The 25,096-nt window shown below is 32.8% G+C and overlaps 2 protein-coding genes across 5 annotated transcripts in view; both read right to left on the bottom strand.

Moving 5' to 3' along the window:
- The window catches only part of LOC119633706, a 444,941-nt gene that overhangs the window by 293,843 nt on the left and 126,002 nt on the right, over positions 1-25,096 (bottom strand). The gene's annotated exons all lie outside the window — the stretch shown is intronic.
- LOC119634016 (glycerol kinase-like) lies at positions 13,379-15,558 on the bottom strand. Its single transcript, XM_038027917.1, has one exon. The coding sequence runs from the start codon at positions 15,556-15,558 to the stop codon at positions 13,852-13,854; it is 1,707 nt and encodes a 568-aa protein (XP_037883845.1). The 3' UTR covers positions 13,379-13,851.

Raw genomic sequence — 25,096 nt, forward strand, 5'->3', positions numbered from 1 at the left:
GACAAAGTATTGAAATTCAATATTGTTGGAGAAATTTCAAACCTTTGATATCTAAGTAACTTTAGTTCTTCTCTCTTCTTGTTTTTTGCCTATAAATTACGCAGATCCAAGTTAGGACGCCCGTATATTTTTTAGGTGCAATAGGAAAGCGAATTATTGTCTTGTAGCAGCCAAAGTAACAATTCCAAAATTTGCCAAACTATTGACGACTTTTAAATGCAGTTACTTTTCAGTTTGTTCAAAAAGGGAAAACTTTTGAAAGTTGATGATCGTTATTTCTTAGCCATTCATTGCACTTTTGCCTAAAAAAACAAGCAATACAATCAGTAAAGGCCTGCAAGAATAGTACGTTTTATCAATTTATATCTATTGTGCTTACAATGTAAGCATACCTGCATATACTTTATGAGACGTATACATTCGTGTTACATATGGAAAGTTAAAGGTGACACATTTCGCAGTGCGAGTGCAAGTGCAAACGAGAGAAATGAAAATTTATCACATTTATAAAATATTGCGCTTTAATATATTAAATGCGGGCGGGTATGTGTGTATGGATAAATGTTTTTCGTACACTATGTCTCGTCGTTTTTCCCTACCTAATATTTAATTGATGGTTTTGACACACATTGCTTGTCAACGGTGTCGCAAGCCGTTCGCTCTTATCAATCAAATGTCATGCATTTTCGTGGTAAAAGTTAAATTATTACGCGATAATGAGAGTTGAACGCTTCAAGGCACGTACAATTCAACAAACAATTTAAAGTGCAGCAGATGATCAATTAAGATTTTTTCCCTTCAAGGAAAAGTCTTAAGTAAAAACAAAAGTGACTTAAGCTAAATCTTTTTATACCGTCTGCTTCTGCTTACCATATGTTAACAAATGAATATTTTATATTCGGACAAAGCTGACTGTGGAACACCCTTTATTAATTTACCTGCGTCCGCATTTTCATTATATAATACTAAAAAAATTATACTTTATTGCCATGTAAAGGCGTGGTTTTCTGAAAAAACTTTTTTATGAGAAGGAACTTAAAAAGTGAACTAATGACCTTCAAATTAGTAAAGTAATTTTTTAATTCGTTAATTAGCTTCTTATTGTTTGTCTAATTTCGCCACTTTTCCAAAATTTCTTTTAAGTTAACCTTATTGCCACGTAACCACTTAATTTTTATGGAAACACTTATGTGAGGTGGCGAGCTATGAATTAAATAAAATTTTGTATTGAATCACTATATGTACAGGATAAAGTGTGGAATAGCACATCGGCCAAATGGTCTCCATGGTTTCGGTAGCACATAGGCATCGCTTTATCAGTCACAATCCGTTAAATCGGTTCGTTTTATAAGGAACATTTTTTTTGACCGAATGGCCGCACCATAGGGTTGAACAATATTTTACAGGCATGGGAAAGGTAAGTTTTAAAATTCGAAGGGCGTCTGCTAAGCTTCTGCTTATCCTCAGCTTATTTATATGTTTTGCACATCTGTGAGGAGCTTCCTTAAGTATTGCGAAAAATACTTTTTGAGAGACTTTCTCTGGCCAGTTGATGCCCTTATGTTCTTCAAGTGGTTCTTCAAGGACTTACGTGGGCAAGAGAGGGGCGTAAGCGCACGTTTTAATAAATATTCTGATATTCTTGATCCAAGAAGTTTATCAAGTAATCCTAGATATATATTTATAAAAGCTCCAAGACAAATACTTGGTTCATTATACAAGTCAGAATTATTTTCAAACTTGACCTTTGCTTAATGGCCTTTGTCTTTAGGGTTTAGCTGCGTTATCATTTGAATTTTTGAAGATAGGAAATTTCCTGCAAATTTTATTTTATTTTTTTTTTTTTGGCGAAAACTACATGTGCGTAGATCTACATAGTTGTGTATAGCTTAAAGACACTACTTTCAAATAAAGAAGTCATAGCTTTATTCTACACTCTACAATACTAATCATAATCTGTCTTACCGAAGCGGAGTGAACTAATTTGTACTCGCAATTTATCAAAGACTTTATCATCCTGTTACTTTTTTTATCGCGTTGCATTACAGCAACAAACAAGAGGTATACAGTTGGGCGAACGGATCGACGCATAGGACTAAATTAACTAAATATCTTATGCTCTCTCCTTTGACTTCAGCTTTCAGCAAGATACAAACTTCGATGAGTAGCTATTTCCTGATCGGCGCAGGTAGTATACATTATTTTCATTACATGAAAGTATTCATTATGTTTGGAGAGTAAAATTGTGCATTCACTTCGAACGTTCAAAGAAAAAAACTAGAAAAGCATATAAGTGATTGTTTACTTATTTTTTTTTTAGCGCAGTAAATTTAAAAAAAACCTTTTTACTTATTCTTAATGGTTTATCTGGACCTTTATCGGATTTTCATTTTGCTATTAATTCATTTAACATTTTGCATTCATTCCATTTATAAATAAATCTTGTTTTCATTTGATATGATATTTTATACATCGCTACAAGGTGTTATAAATGCATATCCATACGATATATTTACCGATCATCAAGCACTCAGTTATTTCATTTTATCGTTGCATCTTTCTCATATATATATATATATATAAATATATGGATATATATAAGTATGTATGCATGAACATATATAAACATACATGCTAGTGTAATATTAATAAAAAGAAAAAATATCTGTGGATGCCAGTGCTTGTGTACTCGTCGATATCATTGACCATACAAAACCGAAAGAAAAAGAAAATAAGAAAACAAAATAACAAAAACTCAATAAATAAAAAACCCGCATACCAGAAATTCCAGTGAAACCAATTTCAATTAAAGAAATAAACAACAACTATTTTGATTTCCAGTCAGATTTTAAATAACATTGTATGAATGTATTGTATGTACTACATCGGCATTGGTTTGAGGCGAACAAAAGAGGTTTTACAGCAAATTATATAAACCCAAGCATATCATCAAACGTACTCTTAATATGGTAAACATTTAACAGAGTTTACTTACAAATACATACGTAAGCAAAGATCATAGGAGAGCGCTTTAAAGAGAATGATTGCTCCTAAAGAGATCTCGTACTCCTTAAAACTCTCATAGATTATTCTATACTCTTTGAAATTTCAAGAGAGCCGATCGGATGCGAACAACACGCATACAATGTAATCCATATAATATATAATATATATATATATATATATATATATTGGTATTGAGAAATACGTTTCCCTTCACTTTCAGTAATTTTCGTTCAAATGGTTTCTTTCTTACTTTAACATTTCTTAGCTTAGGTTTTGTTTATAATTTATTTATTTACTTATGTTTGCATGCCAGTCAGTGGCTTGGGTTTCATTACATTCATGATATTTTCACCTCGGATACGCTTGTCGTGTTGTCGAACAAGTTGGAAACTCTTACAATATACACTACGTTCATAGTTTTACCCTTTTAGCGAATGATGTGAGTTACAGATTTTTCCATTACTTTTTTAACATCAGTAGAAATGTATCAAAGACCATACAAAACTTAAGGCTCCGATTAATTAAATCATGCTTTAGAGTGCATTTGACCGTTTGTATTGATATTTTCAAAATCGTAATGGTTGAAATTGAGCTAAACTGCTTAGATCGAACGTCATTCACTTGCCAATCCATAATAACATCGAAGAGGCCTTGTTGGGTTAGAATTAAATGCTTACACCTTACGTTAACACATATTTTTTTTTTTTTAAAGCGATCACTCAAGCGTAATGCGGTGGGGGTCGCAAAGATATGAAGAAAGGGAAAGAGATGGAGTGGTGGCCGCAGTCTAGGGCGTATATTCCCAATCTGTTATGCCTTTACCGACTAAACATTCACTTTTGCCCCATCAAACGAAACTCTACTGCACTGAGACTTGAGTTTGTGAACACTGACTTGGTAGTCGCGATTCTTTCCAATTAAGCTACTCTTGCCGACCGTCATGTTCTTCGCACTTAATTACTTGATCAGATATTAACGGGCCCATTAGCTATGAGCCTAATAGCCTAACTAGGTTTTTAAGCAACAATTTGCAAGTGATTCCGATGATTTATTTTTGGTTGGCAAACCCCATTCAGGAAAAGATATTGGTCATGATCCAAGGCTTGGGCGTTCGCCTAGCGTGAAAAAAATATGAACTAAAATCGAACAAATGCAATGCTCTCATATAAGATAGCAAAAGTTCTGTAAGTCTGTAAGATATTCCACGAAAAATTAATCAAAAAATCCGTGTCAAAATTACTGAACCTTTGAACGCAACTCTGAATTTTCCTTTTCTCTGCTAAAGAACTGTAAATGTGTTCTTAAGAAACGACATACGGCTATGGGACAATTAAACACTGCCATATATCCGTAGGCCAATCAGCGAGTTAACATATCATTCGTCTATCATTGGGATAATTCTTAAAACCCTCACCACCAAGGACATGTAGATTGTTTTTCTTCTTTTTCTTTTTTTTTTTTAGATTGAAATTTACACCAACTACAGTGCTTGTCGCAGTGGCTCCGCAACTAAGGTTGTCTTGCAAGAACGATCCTGGTATTGCCATTTTTAATGTGTTTCAAAAATAACTTTTTTTAATACTTAATTATATGTTTAATAAGTTCTCTATCAGTAGTCCATACATTGCTTATTCTTCAATCACAAAATAAACCTTTCAGCAGCTTTTCCCTTTAACAGCGATATTTTGAAACATTCACGTCGAGCTTATCTTTCAAGTTTTGCAGCAAGCAGATAAGACCCTAAATTGGACTTTCCCAAATTCCTCGTCTCAACTCAATCTCAATCCCAATCAAGGAAGGACTTACAGTCGGACAAACTACATATTAAAATGCTTCAAAATATCAGAAAATTTAATATAATCATCGAGATTTTTTTGTTTAATGCAAGTTTCTGCATAAAATCGTAAATAAAGTAAGCACAGCAGCTCGCGATAAACATTATTCATTGTTGATATTTTTTTTATTTTTTTTGTTGCCTAGGGGCGAACCCACTTTTCATTCAACCTACGGCTGCCCGTTTTAGAATATAATATATCTTCGTATAATACAAAACTTAAGATTGATTAAAACTTCAACTTACTTTATGGGATATAAAGTCAAATATATATGCATACGTGTAACTGATTTGTGCACAGCAAGCAATGTATGCCAGATCATGACCACTTCTTTAAGGCTCTGGCAAATATTTGTGGCTAAAAAGCTTTGAAAATATTTGCTTATTTTGGGCTCTCAGTTATTGTTTGCTTGAATTCAATACAAAGTCATAATACGTAATGTATTACAACTAATAAATCGGTCAATAATTCCCGGAACTGACACATTGATATCGTATATTATCATTAAAAGCTGACGATTCAGATAACATTGCATGTCATGTTGATCATTTGTTTATAAGTTACAGTAGCTCTGATGAAGCCAGTCTTGTGGCTTTCAAATTTCGGAGAATTGCGAATTCCGTTTATTGATTACATGTCACTTTTTCAAGGGAAAAAATATAAAGGTGTGAATATAAACTCGAATGTAATTAGCAAAGACACCTACCAGATTCCTTAACAGAGCCCCATAAAAACCCTAACACAGCTCTGTTAAATATTTAGAATTAAGTTGTTTTTGTTAATTGTTGAAAATTGTTGGAAGCCTACTCCGTCGAGTTTAGAGAAACTGAAATATTCCTGTGGATACCGCACGAATTTATTTATTTAAAAATACCCTTCAAACAGGCTAAAATTGGGTATGTTAGCGAAAAATAGGTATGGAAAAACATCCAGTTTGAGACTCGAGGCTTCCAAATTCAAATTACCCCAACTACCGTAATTCCGTATGTGGCCAGCAACGAATATTCCTTGAAAAGGTAAATCTCAGGGAAAACATTTTTATTAAACGATAAGATCATAACGGTAACTGAGGTATATTTTGAGTATCTTGACAGATCGTTCGATCAGAAAGATCGAACTTTGAAATGTTCGAAAAAGCTTGGACTGATTGTAGCATTCTGGAAGGAGATTAAGTTAACAAATCAAGTAAAATTTTGCAAAATGCGAAAATGTTCTGGAATTTATTGACCGATGCATTACTCTATATAAAAGTATATATATATATATATATGCATATATGATACTGATAGTATGTGTATGTTTAATGAAACGTTACATATAGTGCGTGTATATGGATATAAAAATTACAATCACTTATTTGAAATCTCTGCCTTATATTAATATACATTTCGAAACGGGAAGACAAGTCACAATAAATTTTATGCAAATTTATCACAGAAGCCGAATAAACAAACAAACAAACAAGTAAAGACCTTTTTAAAGCAACACAATAATCTCATTTAAAATGCGAACGTGTTTTGATTTCAAGGCAACTTACAAGAAATATAAACAGTGAGAGAGAGAGAGAGAGAGAGAGAGAGAGAGAGCGAGCGGGAGGAAAAGGAGAATGCAATACTTGATAATAATAATAATAATTATAATAATAAAGATTGTAATGATGGTGATGATGGTGATGATGATGACGATGATGATGATGATAATAATAATAATGATGATGATGATGATGATGATCATGATCATGATGATTTAAAAAAATCTTTAATAAAAATTTTATGTTACATTATTTCATTCTATGAATGCTTGAAATTTTCTATGAGTTAGCATTTCCAGGCCATCAGTTTTAAGCATTTTCTTCTTCTATACATACATAATAAGAACATAAAATAAATAAAAGCAAGATTTCGTTAGATTTGACTGCCTGACTTATCATGTGTTGCATTTGTATATTTTTTGCACAAAAAGGAGAACAGTTTGCATGAAATCCTTAACTTTCGTTTAATTCTCGTATTGTGGTTATTTTGTTGTGGTAAAGCTGTTTATTTGTTTATCCACCTATCCATTCATCTGTCAAATTTTGCACAGGCATTCGTATATTGTATGCGATATGTTGTCTTAAGCTTAACACACAATGATTGATTTCTTCTGCTTTTGAATTTGTTCAGTAGCTCAGGAAAATGAAGGGCGATTACTGTGGATGTCTAACTAAGGTATTTTTGCATTTGTTTTTTTTTTCTTTTTTTTTTTTTTTTTTGCCTGATTTTAAAATCAATCAGTCAAACATCATACATTTTCAAATATTGATTCAACTATGAATAAGTGAAAATAAAATGCTAAACGTAAGCACGTAAATATTCATTCGAAGATAATATGAAGCAAACGGAATTACGTCATTTGAAATAACATCTTGAACGGTTGGCTACTATATATGCCAAGTCATGAGTCATCCGTAATTTAATCGACACACCTGTATTTTGGGAATTTTTACGATTAAGAAAAAACAAAAATAATTATCCTAAGAAAGATACGCAGACAGTTAAAACGTATTTTTCTTTATTACGTTTTTGCTCATGTTCTGGGAGAAAAGTTAGGGAAGAGTTCGAATAAAACTAATTGGGTTCCTCAAATGACGAGTACGGCGGTTCTCGTCCGGCCACCAAAAGTACGCAGAGTCGGGCGCGATTAGTACTTAGATGGGACACTGTTCGGGAACACTGCTTGTTGGTGGCTTAAGATGGATCTCACTTCATATTAAACTGATCGATTTAGAAAATATCTCTCAGTCAGAAAATGTTTCTAAATAAACTTAAATATGTCTGTCCAATGTTGGTGCCTGTATTTCTGTATTCAACTTACAGGCCGCAATGTATGTGATATTCTTAATTATTCTGATTTCTTTTGGCCAAGGACGAATTGTGCTGAGAAGAGAATCGGATCGGACCATTCTTATCACTACGTCCTGTGTTGAAAACTCATTATCAGAAAACAACCCAACAGTTTTCAATGAATCAATATTTTGAACCACGTCTCGTACAATTATTATTTCAAAAATTAAGCCTCGGTACGTCAAGAAAGTTCAATTTTTCTTATTTGATAAACGAATATTGCTATATAACAATATATAAAAAATAAATGCATCAACTTTGGACCGGGTAGGTATATTTTTTGTATTCTAGCCCGTACAAGAATTCTCACGAAAAGTATGAATGACAATAAAGAAACAACTTGCCATCTTCAAAGTAAATAAGGAATTTTTTCAGGCCAAGTGGCCTAGGATATTTTCTTTTACGTCTATAAGGATTTCACTTGTTTTAATACCATGTTTGCATTGTACGAAAGAGCACAATTCTTGACAAATGGGATATTTTTGATTTGGCCTAAGTTTAGCAATGATCGTATCCCAGAAATGGGTTAATTTTTTTTACAATTTACAAAAAAACAAAAACTATTAACGACGTGTATTGGGATAATGTATGATATTAATACTGTACAACTTTTTTACGTTCTTCCATAGAGTCGATCAAACGGTTGTTAACTAATACGAGTTTCAGTTGACTATAACTTTTACTAACTTGCCCGGATACGGGAGACTGCTGTTATAAAGTTCTGTAAAAGGTTGTCATAAACATTAAAATTTATGGAAAAAGTTTATAACGATGATTGCTTAGCTCGTTCATGCCTACTGCACAAGTGATATAAGTGATTTTAGAACGGCCGCGATGTACGGAAGACAGATATAATTTGCAATGATTAGATACGAAAAGTGCGTGGAATAGTGGTAAAGTAAAGAAAGTAAAGAAATTGAACACAACCACAGACATGATTCACAAATTTTAACAAGTGATTTAAGAAAATCACAAGTCTGTCCATGATTTGGTTTTCAGGCATTAAATATCATATCACAGTAATATGTTTGCTTGTGTATTTTCTTCCAAAATAGCTATCCTGGGTATGCGACACTGACTTTCCTCTTCTTGAAAGGTGATTACGCGAACAACGTTTTATGAAAATGTTGAACACCAAGTCGACGAACGAATGAGTTATTTTGGTGAAAAAGCTTTAAAAATTAGTGAGGAAGAGATGTATTTTCAATAAAAATGAACACTTTTGCCAAGATAACTAATCGTTTTTGTATTTTTTGTTTGAAATTAGAAATATTCTGTTATTTGTCAGACATACTGTGTGTTTTCAAAATGTTTAACAGCAGGATACCTTGATAATTAATAAAATCTTAAAAGATTTTTAAAAGATTTTATCCAGCATTAAGCAACAGCTCTTCGTCGCTCAGGTGATGGTTGTTCTGCACTGTACATAGCAAAAGGCTATTGTAAAGACTACTACTATGCTAACATTGTTTGTGATAAGGTCAATACGACTATTTTACTTATGAAAGTAGATAAATTACTTTCACAACTTTGAATATTTAAAAAGTTTCTCTAACAGTTGGAAATTAATTGTAAGAAGAAATCATTAAAATGTTTAATGAACTTTGGAAATATTTGAACAGCAGCGGACTTTGGAAATTATTCAAAATTATTGGCATAGCTTTGCAAAACTATGCAGGTCTCTTAAGAAATCATACGTTTATTTCATGTGAAAATTTTTCTATTTATGTCCACTAATAATCAATCCTCGCATATATCATGTACATCAAGAATGAAAACAATACGCCATTTCCTAAGCTAAATGCTAAATAGAATAAATAGAGACCAATAAATTTAGTACAACATTATGTTTGAACGTCCGCTGGTTGGTGTCATCCTGAAATCATTTTTAAGTAGAAACACCTTAAGTAGAAGTAATCTAAGATCAAATGGAATCACTGTTAAATCAAGATTTTTCAAGTGCTTGGCGAATTTCGTTGGGCCATGCTTAGTTTGTTGCAGACTGTAAGCTCCATCAGAAATGTCCGAATTGTGCAATTCGTTCACGCGTAAGGCATTATTGAATTTTATGGTTTTAGCTATAATCTATTATTCAGAGAGAGAGAGAGGGAGAGGGACAGAGAGAGAGAAGTCAGTCAGAATAAGTTGCATCAAAGTGATTCAAGGTAATTTCAATCTGAAGAGAATAAAGGATATAAAAGCCTTTAAAATAAAGCAAGAAAATACGCTATGGTGGGTCATTAATACCCTACATCATACTACAGTCTTCCATGTAATGGCTTATGGCCTTATATTGAAAATATGGCATTACCTAGGAGGTGATCGAAAATGTAGTTCGATCCGAACCATTTTCAGTATCGTTCGTCTTTGGGACAAAATACGTTAGTGTCCAAATTTCATCAAATGCCTCGAAAATGACAAATTTTGAAGGCTGAAGACAAGAATACATATTCGACAGTAACACATACATGCTCATAATAGTTCCAGAAACTTCTAAGAAACGAATAGATTGCACAATCACGCCAACAAATAAGTCCTGTAGGTCTGACAAGATATTATACCTGGCCAAAGATGATCGATCGTTCATAACCTTTCCATAAGGAATTCCTAGTCTGCCTGTAACATGGAATAAGCTATGTCTTATGATATGCGAAACTTTAAATAAAATATTTCTTGTGACAGGTTACTAGAAATTTGACTGAAGAAAGTGACAAGAAACAAGAAATATTACAAAATATTATGTTTCCTAATACGATGGAAGGACTATTTGCCCGGGAGCAGTTTAATAATCGTTCAACCCAGATTTGAAAGCACAAAATGAAAGCAAAATAATCAATTATTTCACATAGATCACGGAGTAGAGCGATTAAGGTAAAGCTGAAAAATTCAATTGATTTTTGCCTAAACCAAAGACTAACAGATTCGTGATGCACTACTCTTTGGTGGTTGAATTTTGCTTTGTCTGTTTGTGCTTAGTTTTCGCTGGCTTTAGAATCTAACCGTTTTTTTTTTTTTTTCTTTTTTTTCGAACATCAAACGTAGGATGACGTGATTAGAATACGTCGTGTTCGGTTAACTTTTTCGTTATAACTTTTCATTTAATTAATCAAATAATTAGAAAAATTTAATTTTTAAATCAAGCAAAAATTTTCTGATTAACGCTTTTTTAATATTCTACACACTACACAGTATAATTGCAAGTTAAGTAAACTCTTCACTAGTTAATGTCATGCTTTTTCGAAAAGTAATCTATCATTATCAGTTACGTAATGATGTGAGTGAGTACAAAAAGATATGAATAAAAAAAATATCTATGTAAGAATCTGATATTTCCCTCATTTTGATTGACAAGAAACAAATGATCGTAACACAATCTTTTCCTCTATATAACTATAACAGCTATCGTCATTAACGCGAAATGCAAAAATGTGAAGAAAAAAAAAAGAAGAAAAACGAAAAAACACAAGAGCAATATATTCTTTTTTTTTAATCTTTTGCATTGATTTCAAATGAGACTTTTTTTTCTGCTCATCAGTTACTGATATATAAATGTGTGTTTTTCGAGATTTTAGCATATTTTTAGGTGTTTACCTGCACTGATAACATCTTATTCGTATTCTGTGAATTTCGTTAGCATTAACGTATTCACAACTGAAGCATACATTCTCTGCACCATTAGCACTCTATTCAGGAAATAATACAAATGTCATTTTCGCGTTTTCTTGTCTACTTATTCGTTCCTCGTTGATCCAGTCAAAATGTCAACAGAGAAATTCCCATGCCATTGCACATAAGTTTGTGTACATCCTTTAATGGTTATATGTACATATGTATGCAAACACTTTTCTTTCTAACAGTGCGCTGATAGTTTCCGTAACAAAGTAACAAACGAGTTTTATGATCTCAGTCAGTCCCGTTTTCGTTTTTGTTGCCGTCTTTTTTTTTCTAATTTTCTTCTTCTCCTTCCATTCGCTTTTTTTTTTTTTGTTATTATTATTACTATTATTACTTTTTTTTATTTATTTATTTTTTTTTTTCTTATTACTCTTCTAATATATATGTCAAGGTAACCGACAAAACTTACTAACACTAATGCACAAATATATGCGCATACTATGTAAGATATATAGTGTATGCACCCACTGCCTGCACGAAAGACTCGTGTTGGATTTCTCCTTTCCTCCTGTAACCATTCCTGTGTAGCCGTGCTTGTTAACACTTCCATTTTACCCCAGCAATATCGTCACCGTCGTCGTCAGGTAGTGAGTGCACAGAGAAAAAAACAAAAAAAAAAAAAAAAAAAACAGAAACAGAAACAGTAAATGCCAAGAGGAAAAATTTAGTTTGTAGCACATGACACTTGAGGATAATGAAACGAATAAAGGAAGAAAATTTGTTAAGCACTCTTGGCGTAGACGAAAGGAAGTGCAGAGAAAATGGGTAGATTTGTTTAGTCTCCTATCCTATAACTTCAGCAGCATCCTTTAAATAATCTTTTTTTTTTTTTTTTCTTCTCTTTCTCGATATGACAGCAAAAACTTGGAATTAATAATATACGTATGCATAGATAAGAATTTTTCGTTTGACACAAATACTAAAACATAGGGGATTGAAATTTCTATTTATTCTAATTTAATTATTAAGAAATAAATTTCTCTTTAATTGAATAGGACGAACAAAAATAAGTTATATAATCTAAGGTTTCACTGTGTTTGCGAAATTCTCACTAGGCATGACAATTACAAATTTGTGTGTGTGTGTGTGTGTGTGTGTGTGTTTGTGGATGTTTGGGTGTGTATATGACTCTTTATTCGGATAAATGGAAAAAAATGCATTTAGAATTCATTCGAAATATATCTACTTCAAATATCTTTGTTACTTACGATAGATACTGCATAACGAGGCTGATTGAGAGAGACAGCACCTGATGATGATATAATCAAAAGACTTACCTGCAAGTATAGCAAAAAAAAAAAAGAAAAGAACAACATAAAATAAAAAAAATGTAAATTTAATTAAGATTTGAAATTGATTGAAAAAGTTCTAATGTCAAAAGGAAGAAAACGAACCATAGGGGGACGCATCTGCACAACAGAGAAAAAAATGAAAAAGGAAAACTTTAAAACAGTATGACTAACGAGTTTTAAAGAGTTCTTGTTTATCCAACATATACAATATATCAAGTTCAATCCGCCTGAGTGGCCGAGCGGGCAAACAGTCTCGACTAAACAACTCAATGGCCACGGGTTCAAATCTCAAGTGCGGCAGAGTTTTCAATAAAGCCGATTACCTTTACAGATGCCAGTGCTTTCAAAGATTGTAGTAATAAGATCATATGTTTTAATTGAGTTTCATGTATAAGTAAATAAAGTAAATAAATAAATAAATAAAAATAAATAAATAACTCGTTTGAAAGGCCTATGAACGCGTGCACAAAAAGTCCATAAACGTGATATATTTCTGATAAGAGTAAAAATTTTGCCTTTTTACTGCTTAATAATAATAATTTTGAAAATCGCCTAAATCGATTTTTAGGCTCTTCCGCGTTTTTTTTTTTTTTTTTTTTAAAAACTGGAAAATCTGAAATGTTTTAAAAAATCTGAGTTTTCAAGATAGCCGCAAACCTGCATGACAAGTACTTTGAATGGGCAGGATGGTTTAGGAAGTGCCGGAACCGATTGAAGATAAAAAAAAAAAATGAAATGAAGAAGCAATCTTGCCATTATCATCATTATTGTATTTAAACCCATTAAACAAACTCGAAGTTGGAACCAGCACAGATTGAAAGTAAAGTCAACACTTGTTCAAAATTGAAATTTCTCTGAACCATGTTTTTCGAGTTTGCCGTAGTCGTGGTTCAATTTTAAATCGATTATCTAAGAAAATTATAGGCGGTTGTGACCGTACCCCGCACACATATTCTAAAAAAGATATTAACCACTTTTCAAAATGAGGCATTGCGTAGGAAGCGTTTGGAAAAGCGATCCGATCAGAACCATTTTCAATAGCGTTCGTCCTTAGTCAAAGCTCGTCAGTGCACAAGATTTCATCATAATATCTCTTCTATAGGCCGAATAAAAGAAAACGTGATAAGACACAAATTTATTTTTTTAGTAAAATCTTCCAGACTATTTCAATGAGTGTATAGACGTGACAAAAGAAAGAAAGAAAAACAAACTTAACGTCTTCACGGACACTTTAGGGGAGCATACGGTATTAGGCGAAACTTTCAGTGTAGGTTGAATGGACCAATTAAAACTACGTTGCACAGCTCTTTTCCACTTTCCGTATCGATGTTTGCGCTGTTCATCTGTACTTGCCGGTTTGAATTCGTCATATACGATATTGGAATAATCGTCTTTGTCGGGATCAAAGCGACAGAGATCTATACCGACCGCCTGCGCAGCACACATGGCTATACCAAATGGTGCGCAGTCAAAGAGCTGCGAACGGAACACTGGTATGCCTACAGTATCCGCTTGCAATTGCATTAACAAATTGTTTTTGGATAACTGACCGTCGGCCTGTAGTCTATCGATTTTTTGATTAGATTCTTCATACATTATTTCCAGTATATCGCGCGTTTGAAAACATATCGATTCTAAGGCGGCTCTTATGATATGATCTCTGTTAGAAAATTGCGTGAGACCGATGATAACTCCACGAGCATCTTTTTGCCAATATGGCGCGTACAGACCGGTGAAAGCGGGTACAAAATACACATCACCAGTTGTAGTTACAGTTCCGGCGTACTTTTCAGCATCTTCAGATCTAGGTAGGACACGAACTTGATGTTCTAGCCATTTCAAGGCATGGCCAGCTACAGCTACGGCTCCTTCTAAAGCATACGTGGCCGGAATATTTGGTCCCAATTTATAAGCAACTGTCGTTAATAAACCATGGCGCGATATAACTGCCGTGCGACCAGTATTGCACAACAGAAAGCAACCCGCTCGATAAGTATTTTTAGCTTGACCGGGTTTTATGCACATTTGACCCAACAACGACGCCTGCTGATTACCTAAAATTCCACTTATTTTTACACCAAGCAGCGAACTGCGTTCATCTGTAACGGTACCGTATATTTCTGAAGAGCTACGTATTTGAGGCAGCATTTTATCCGTTATTGAGAACGCTTTTAGCAAATTGCTGTCCCATTGCAAACTTCCAATGTTCATAAGTAGAGTGCGCGAAGCATTCGTTGCATCGGTTATATGCAGCTTGCCTTTGGTTAGACACCAAATTATCCAACTGTCAATGGTGCCGGTGAGGCAACGTTTTTCTTTGCACGCTTTTCGTACAGCGGACGCATTTTCCATAAGCCAAAGCATTTTTAAAGCTGGAAAATAGGGTGATATTGGCAGACCACTTATATCCCTAAAATGGTTTATGTCTCTATCAGGAATCTTTGCTATTACCTTATCCACTATAGAACTTGTGCGTATATCATTCCAGACAATGGCGTTATGCAAGGGTTTGCCAGTAATACCATCCCACATAACTGTTGTTTCGCGTTGATTCGTGATGCCGAGTGTAACGAGATTTTCTCTTTTATAGCCCAAAGATGGCAACATACCCACTGCAACTTCGACGCAACGATACATTTTGTTAATAATGGTCATAGCGTCTTGCTCGTACCAACCTGGCTTAAGTGAAATCATTGGTACACTCAATTGATGGGAGGCAATTTCCTTAAATTCCGGTGTACTGTAAATGGAAAAAGAAACCGAAGACGTGCCGCCATTGATGACACCGACTAAATCTTGAATTTTACACGTTTTGGATGGATCGAAAGCTCCAGTAACAGAATTCGCATCTCCTTTATTTGCTGTCATTTTACTGTCTGTGTATTTTGTGTAGTATTATAGCCTTTTCGGATATTTTTTCTCTTCTATATAATGAATGTTTTTTCCTCTTAGATATAGATCTGTATGAACCGTTTATTGTGACAGTGCGGTATGTCCAATTTCCTCAATGCGAAATATTGAAGTGTTTTTTCATTTCAAAAAATTTTATTTTACTTATAATATTGGTAAGCATTAATAGAAAACTCTTTACATTTTACATTCTTCGATATAAATTAGGTATATTATCCAAAGGAGGTTCTTACGTTTACTGGCAAAAATAGCAGTTATACTCGATAATAAAAACAATTTTATGTAAAATATTTATTCGGCTGATACAAAGTGAAAATGAAACAAACAAATTATTTTTGGAGAGTTGTGGCTCATCGCGCCTACACCTCCTTACAGTTGTTCAGACAACGACTTTTCGAAATAAGGCTTTATAGATGAAGCAGTTGAAAAAATGGTTCGACGCGAATTATTTTCAATAGCCCTAGCATCTAAGCATGTTAGTGTACAAAATTCCATTAAAAGATCTCTCTCTCTCTCTCTTTATCGGCTTTAATGAAAGCTCTAACGCTTTTGAGATTTGAATCCACGACCATTGAGTTGTTAGACGAGATCCTTTGCCTAATTGGCCACTCTGGTGGACGATTAGTTTCGATTGTGACCGATTTTTTTGCTACCTTAACCATCTTTATTTTTGAAAACAAACTTTAGAAGAAAAAGGGAAAAAATTCAATTTCGATATTTTATAGCATTGGATAGCCGTGAACTATGTTTTTTCATTTTTTGACAGGTACTGTAAGATTACCTATAAAATACGCGTGAAAACATTTACCGTTTAATCTGTTGAGTAATAAGAAAAACATCCAACTTGCTTGCCTTTGAAAACAGAGATGTTTTGAGTTTATGTTTTACTGTGAATGTATCCTTCAGTCATTTTGAACATCAACCGGTGTACAAAAGTTTCCAATACTTGCACAAAATTTGAATTTGAAAACATCATTTTGACGACTGTGTGAATTGTCCTCACAATCCAGATGCACGTGAGGGAGACGGACGGACAGATCGATTGGGATCGATTCAGAATTTGGTACCAGTCAAGAGTACCATTAGTTTAAAGAATTTCTGAAGCATCCTTCCAGATATGACAAAAATGTAAATCCAACCTTAAATATTTAAAGAATTTTCCTTTCTGTGTATTTAGGATTTAGAATTTTAAGATATTTGCGATGAACGATACTTATGTACAGTAATAAATTAATGAGGTTTTTAAATTCCTCTGGCATAGTTGAGTTAGCTTTTTCACATAAAACAGAAAGTTTTACGTATTCAAATTTACTTGGTTTTCCACGCTGAGAAATTTAGAATTTTAAATTCAACATGCCATTCTCTCGGCGTATGGTGCGTTGCTTTTAAATTTGTTCCTGCATGCACTGAAACAATTCACAGTTTCCTCATAGCTGTTCTACCATTTATATCCATTACCGAAGGATGGCGGTAATATTCAGTTTGTCAAAACGTTTGCAACATCCAGAAGGAAGCTTCAGAGACTCCAGAAAGTATATATATATTCTTGATCAGCATCAAATTCTGAATTGGTTTAAGCATGTCCGTCCGTATAATGTTTGCTCTAAAAATTCTTCTAATCATAAATATGAAGCTACCGATTTCAAATTTGGCGGCAAAATTTGGAGTTCTTCCATGCTGTTTGGTATTGAAAATGGGTTAAATCGGTCGAAGGACAGGCCTGCAATATCACGTGAAAGAGTACAAAGTTGTTTTTTTTTACTCATCGAACAGATATTCTTTGGGCGATGCTCTACTATAACTGTATAAAAATGGAAAAAACTGACCTCGCCTACCCAATAGTATAGTGTACCAAAATTTAATTCTTTTTTCAAAGTCTTCACAACGCGTACAAGTAAGCTTCAATATTATGGAATACGTAAATATTTATATATTTCGTTTTTTTAAAACTTTTATACGATAACGGTGATGGGAATAAAAGACTCGGTCGCAACTAAATGTAGTTTAAATAGTTTTTTTTTTTTTCGGTAAAACTTTTTTTTTTTGCTCACACCTTACCGTATTTTGGCATTGTAATCTGTCAACTCTCAAAAAATTAGCGATTGTCGTTTTCTCTCAAATTTGGTATTCCGAAGCAAAAGTGACAACAACACTCTCTCATATCAATTCCGTACAAAAACACATCTATTACTTTAAGGAAACCACAAAATGAAATGCTTAAGGTTAAAAAAAGTGAAGCAAATTGAAAGTAAATTATTAATATTTACTTATTTTCCATAAAATTGTTATTTTATTTATGCACTTATCTTATAGAATTTTTCTCAAATTCAAAAAATCTCTGCTTTGTATTGATGCGATAAACGCTATTATCATAAAAATGCTTAGTAACATGCTCACGAGTTCAGGCGTTTTATGTTTTTTTAAGATTTGAAATTAAAAACCAAAATACCAAAAACTCACCAAACGTTGACAAAACCCCAGACGCAAAGTTATTCGACATTAACATATGGTTAGCAACAATGTCGCAACAACGACACTTAGAATACGGTCGTTATTGCACTTTTGTGTTGTCATATCTTGCAGCAAGACTTCTGCTTCTACTATTTCTTGTATGGTTATGTCTTTTAATTCGACCATTAGGAAAATTCTGGTAGCTGTCACTTAATGCATATATGCATATATATATATATATATATATTCCGTTTATAAAATATGCAATTGATACTCTTAAGTTCAACTTAAGATGAACTTGCAACATTTTCAAAATAAAAATTCTTTCGATAAGTAATTGTTTTTTAAGAAACTATTAGGATTTAGTTTGGATTATTTTACCCATAAATTGCATGCAAATAAAAACTTTTACCTTCATGTTATTATTATGTTCATGTTTTTTTTTTAAATAACCAAAAAAAAAAAAAAAAGAAAGCAAAATACTTGTGTAGGAGACTTTTGATTTTTTTAAGAGGCGCTTATTTGATTATTCTTCTTTAAAGTAGATCCTATCATTGTTTCCCTCAACACTACAGCCCTTTGAATATTCTTTTCTGTCTGCAAAGTAATGAAACAGTTACAAGAAATTATATATGGAGAGCCGTGTAATGGTTTTGTGTCTGCGAAATATTCAAGGTCTTATATATTGAGAATCGAGGGTTTCCGGTATTAAAGAGTTAGCCTATCTCATTTCATTGACAATTTTCAAAAGTATCAACAGTTTCGAGACAAATCGCGATCCCACTCTAAACTGATTTTTGCATTATCTTATAATTCACATTTTTTTACATTTCACTGCTCTAGACCATATATCGGCGACGTGATCACGTACTTGGAGAATCATCGAGAGGGTCAGGACCTGTCCGCACTCATCTTTATTAAGAATTCCGCTACAATGGAGGCCCAACATTTAATAAACAGGTCTGTGATGTGCGCGCTATTGCGAGGGCCAGAGAAGTTCGTAGTGTGACTTGATGCTCCACTTTGCTTCTTGTTTATTAAATCTAAAGGGGAAATAGTTGGATTACATCCAACAAGTATATTTCGATATTCGAAAGCAAGATTATACGTAATATATGACAAGCATAATGCCGACAATCAAACTATGGGATCCCCGGAGGCGACATTTACACCATCCACCACGCTAATCACTTAATAAAATCCTTAAAAGTCTTTTCCCATGTTTTCAATATTTTGCTGCATTCAATTTCAAACAACAATTCTATACTAAGTCTTTGAAAAACTGGCTGATTATTATAAACTAGATCTCACACGTTCAATCCCTAACAAAAAACTCGCAATTATCTGCAAAATTGTCATACATTATTTCTAAAAATTCTGATAACTTTTTGATCTTTCAAAGTAAGCTTCTAAGCATCATTACTTCAAGGCGATATTTCATTTTGTATTTAACTGCTGACAAACATAAATTTTCTTGGACTTAATGTTAATTTTAATATAGCTTCAAAGTTGAAATTTATGTACTGTTCATGATTAAGTGATAAATTTTTAAAAAACGAAAACATCAGAAAAAAATATACAAATGTCATGATATAACCTTAAAACAACCAAATGCTACGAAAACATTTCTATGGAACGAATCTACAACATATTTTTGTCGTACAGTCTATGCGAGATTGTTCGGTTTGTATTTTAGCAATTCTTAATTAGGATATACGGAGCCAAGAGCTACATAGTTGGAGAAAGATTACGAGGCAATCAATCCGAAGAGATCTATCCTGAATAATCATACTTTTAGTAACTTCTTCTTCTGAAACTTTTAAAAGAACGAAGCGGTTGAGTTAACTAGAAAGTAGATAAACAAATGTAATCGATAGCATTTTTAGTCTTGAATCTTCATTGTAAGTGTAAGTGGAAGCATTCTGCGGTCACTCCATATGTCCTTCTCGTCACTTCTTTCCAATCATTAACTTGTCACAGGTGAAGGCGACATTCCCTTAGTGAGTGGTGATACAAGAGAAAACGAAACTAGTGTATGGCAAAAAGTGAATCAATAACGATAAATAGATTGCAAGTAAACTCTGTGGGTAATGAAATGGACCAATGATCAATCTGCATCGCTCTATCGAGAGAGGGAGATCTGAATAGCGATAATGTTTTGTATTTCAAGGGCAAGTTTCTCGGCTACCACGCTAGAAACGTTCATCAGGCTGCCTAACCACGGAGGAGGTTTTATTGTTTCCATCTGTACAGCGTAGACCTGATAATTGATTCCCTGGAAAACTTTTCAAAGTTTCTATAAAGAAGAAGGAATGTCATATCGCTTGAGTGTTTTCTTCTTTTTGTTTTTTTTTTTAAGAATAAAAATAAATTCATATATTATAGTTCCATTTTCGTTTTTCATAGGCGTAATATTTTTTGGGGTATTTTTTTGTTATTGTTTTTTTTTTTTTTTTTTTTTTTGTGCTTCAAACCTTATTTGCTTTAAACCAGCAACATTTGAATGAAGATGTTTTGGTTTAAGGTGAATATAAATTATTTCTTGATGTTTGTTAAGAAGTAAACAATTGTCGTAAATGTCTGCTATTTGTATATAAAAATGTCTGAATTTTATTTATTTTACCTATATATATATATATATTTTTTATTTTTTTTTGCACTCCTTAAATCTAATGAAAAGGTCAACCACAACTAATTTATTACAACTTTTAGTTTGCAAATATAAGGCTTGTTTAACAAGTTTATCATTTGTTTTTAATTTTCTTTATCTTGTTTCGAGATATTAAATTGAAAAGCATATAACATGGTGATCAATATTACCGTTTGATACGCAACGATAATACGAGTTTCTTTCAATTGATTTACTGCCTGCAAACTAACGGTTGCCATGAACAGGTAAAATAATTTCAACCTCATGCGCAATATGTGAAAAGTAAACGAACTGCATCCGACTTCTAGATGACTAACCTCCAATAAAATTAAAATTGAGATTTCTTATGAATTATGTACAATAATATATAGTAGTTTGTATAGTAGAGATCAAAAAGAAATATTACTATAATCAAAAGTTAATGAGAAATTCAGCAAACAATAATATTTTCAGGAGTTATAGAACTACGCTTGCTTGTCTTGCCTTTAGGTTTAAAAAACTAGTTTTTTTATATTCGACAGAGGCGGTTTCTTTCACTTCGGGCATAGTCAGATGAGGCTAAATCGAAGTACATTTTATGATCTCATGACGCCTATGTCGTTAAATTAGTTAACCAATTCTTATCAAAGATTCCAAAGCGCTGGCAGCTGCCTTTTACAAAATTGTTTAATAAATAAGAATGGAATCCAAGTTCCACTCACCACTGTCTACTTAGTATAGATCGAAAGATATGAAAATTTTTAATTAATGTCGAACTTCCTGTCAACTACCGAAGATAAAAAAGTTAACATCAGTTAGCCAGTTGTCTACCAATAATATGAATCTTTTATGCCCATCGCCATAACTTATGCGTTATTTATAAGAGGGGTCGCAACTATATTAGTGTGTAAATTAATTCCAAATAATGAACATTATTTTATTTGATGTTGAAATTTTTAACATACGCAGAAATTGACCAAAGTTATTTCCATTAATAAAATTTTATAATGTCAATGGATATGAAATTAAAGAATTTAAACATATTCTGTAGATATTCTGCATACATTTGATTAGCTAGCAGCTTACCTACAAGCAAACTTTACATTTTTTATGTTTTGAGAATGGCAGTAAATCTTTCAATTTTACTCAACTAAGATTAATTACACCTTAGCAACTAACGTCCTGAGCAGCCTACAAGAAAATTTTATATTGATATACGAAACATGCGTATTATTAAGAATTCCCCTTATTATTTGAACGAGTGAGCAGATTCTTCAGAATCTCATTCAACTAAGCAGATAGGCTGATTACACCTTAGCATCTAACCTCCTGAGCAGCTTACAGGAAATTTTATATTGATATACGAAATATGTTTATTTTTAAGGCAGAATTCAATTCATTCGGTTTCAATTTCATTCGATTTAGCAGATATTGTTATTGAACTTTCCTAATTAACCTCTTGGGTGGCGCACAAAAAAAAAAAGGGCATTGATACATGAAACTGGTTTATTTTTAAGAATTTCCATTATATCATGAACATTAAAGGAGACTCTTCAATCTTATTCATCTCAACGGATAGTCTGATTACACCTTCGTAACTAACCTCCTAAGCAACTCACAAAAAAAAATTGCACATTTATATACGAAACGTATGTACTGTTAAGAATTCCCCTTATTTTCTGAACATAAAAATGGATGCGTCTTTTTTATTTAACAAAGTCTAATTGCACTTTACTAAGGAGCCTCGTGAGTATCTTGGAAACAAGTATCCATTGATATACGCAATATGAGCAATTTTTAAAAATTCCCCTTATTTTTTGAACATAGCAATGGGCAATTTCATTTTGTTCAAGTTAGTAGATATTGCAAATGATTATATAACTATTCATGGTCACTATCTTCTTCTTCTTCTTCTTAGCTTGTTATATTTTTTACTAATAAACAAATCATTTGTAATAGCAAGTTGCAGCTATTTGTACTTTCACCTTGCATCTTGGCTCATTGAATTCCCTTTTTCCCTTTCCGCTTGATTTTCTCTTGTCTTAAGCTTTAACAATTAAGTTTTTATTTATTACTACAAATGCACGGTCGAGGTAAAACATTTTAGCTTTGATGTAATTCGCCGAATTAGTTGCTGTTTATTACTGCAAATGTTCCACATAACAATACTTAATCCTACCATATACACTAATTATCAAATTTTAATTATTTTCGCTTATCATGTATTTAAGTCGGGCAATTCTCATTTGGGGAATAAAAACTAATCGCTTAGCTTTCTAACGAGATGCTCTGGTGTTTGTCGGTCAAAATTATACGTTTGGCAATTTGATTTAAGCTTAGACATATACGGACATGCACTCAAACAAGAATACACGTAGTTAAAAGTCTAAGTTTTTCTTCAATTTTTTTTTTTTTTTTTTGCAGCAGCAGCAGCAGCAGCACAACGCTGATTATCTCTACTAATATCGGTTTATAGCATTTGGCGCCCAATTGGATGGAATTTTGTAAGAAAATGAGAGAAAAAAAAAAGTAAATGAAATAAATAAAACGTGAAGAAGAAAGTAAGATGCACACTAAAGCTAATTGTGTCATCATGGTTTCAAATGGAAGATTGATTTTTTTATGTGTGCGCTTATAACTACGGAAGCGCACACATACGGGAGAGGGGAAACATGATTTTCAATGTATTCGTGTAAAAGCATTACATTTACGTGTACATGTTTTCCGGTTACACGGTTAATATATTTTAAATGCTTTTCCTCTGTTTTCTACCCTTTTATTCTTGTTATCGCTTTTTATTTGTTACATGGCTTTTACTGCAATTTTACCGATTTTTATGCTTAGCTTGTCTAGTCTTTAGTTCACACTTAGCGTAAATGTTTTAAGTGCATGGATACGCATGCAAGGGTAGATCGGTATGTTCATGTATGTATATGTTTGTAAGCTTGTGTTTTTTTGAATAAAGTAATAAACCAACTTTATCACTGGCCTTGACATAATAATACCTTTTTTCCCTTATGATATAAAAAATATTAATGAAATTACATGCTGTGAAGCGATGTAAAAGTTAATCGCATAGACATTATGAGCTTATTTGTTGCACCACTTGATGCAGTAAAACTTTACTTAATGTTTGTTGTTTTAGAAAAAGAAATCTCCATGTATGCTCGTGATATTCTCACTAACACTTTATTTAAGTGAATAAATTTTTATATTGTTCGCCTCAATATTTACGCATTCGAACGAAAGTGCGAATATCTATCTATTAATTCAATGCTATGGCAAATATTTACAGTAACGATGAAATGTGGCTAAAATAATTGAATGCATTTTAACGTTAAATACTATTTCCTTTTCCATATGTGTATGTTTAAATGCACTTGTGTGTACTTTGAAGTGTGCGCATGGAAGTAACTAGGAGAGGATTTTGTGTCAATGATTTTAATCTCTTAACGAGTTATCTTTGCGGGCATATGTGTGAAATAAATTGAGAATATCTTGCACCAATCAATCATTGAATCCAGTTATCAATATTTACACAGGAATATTAATATCTATGGAATGCTTACTGCTATGTATTTGTGTTCATGTTAAATATTCCAAAGGAATTCTATTTGAGCTCAATTCTTTACATGAACGAACGTGCGAACATTTGTGTGTGTGTGTATGTGTGTGTGAGTGTGTGTTATAAAAAATGAATTACAAATGCAAGCCAAATGCAAAGAAATTCTTAGAAAAAGTTGTTTCCTGTGTCATGTTTACTTTTTGATCTGATCAAGATAAATTGTCAGATGAAATTTTTCCTTGACATGCTTTTACAGCTGCTTCTTTTAAGTATTTTCAATTTCAGTTACTTTTTGTTTTTTTTTTTTTTTTTTCTTTTTCATTAATTAGTTGTATTTTATACCAATATCGTCATTATTTCAATATTGACTATCAGGATATTCAGATCCAAGCGTGTCTTGAATTACGCTGTTTATGATAACCTAAGTGTTAATATAAGTGCTCCTAACAGAAAAAAAAAAAAACAAAACCACAAGTTAAAGCGTCCTAGCCAGACTGAGGCGACGGTTCAATATGCTATTATTGTAATTTACAATCAAAAATTAAAGAAAACAAATTTTTACTATTTTTTAAAGTCGATCCAAAATGTGACCAGAGTGGAGCTCCAACTTTGTTCTGTATAATTTTTTTTTTGCAAACAAACTTGGAACTACGAATTTCAATTACATTTATTGCGAAAGACCAATTTTTAAACACTTCTTCTTTTATTACCCATCCATTACTGGATACGTTTTATGATATTATTGCGTACTAACTAAAGCTTAAAACATTCGAATCCTATGCAGCCACGACATTTGTTTCAGCTATTTCTACCTCGGCCTTCTACTATTAAGCGCAGGAGCTCATATTTTT

Source organism: Glossina fuscipes, unplaced genomic scaffold, assembly GCF_014805625.2.
Source record: "Glossina fuscipes isolate IAEA_lab_2018 unplaced genomic scaffold, Yale_Gfus_2 2, whole genome shotgun sequence".
Lineage (NCBI taxonomy): Eukaryota > Metazoa > Arthropoda > Insecta > Diptera > Glossinidae > Glossina > Glossina fuscipes.

Coding starts and splice junctions, on each gene's coding strand:
- LOC119634016 (XM_038027917.1), bottom strand. CDS start 15,558: ATGACAGCAAATAAAGGAGATGCGAATTCTGTTACTGGAGCTTTCGAT.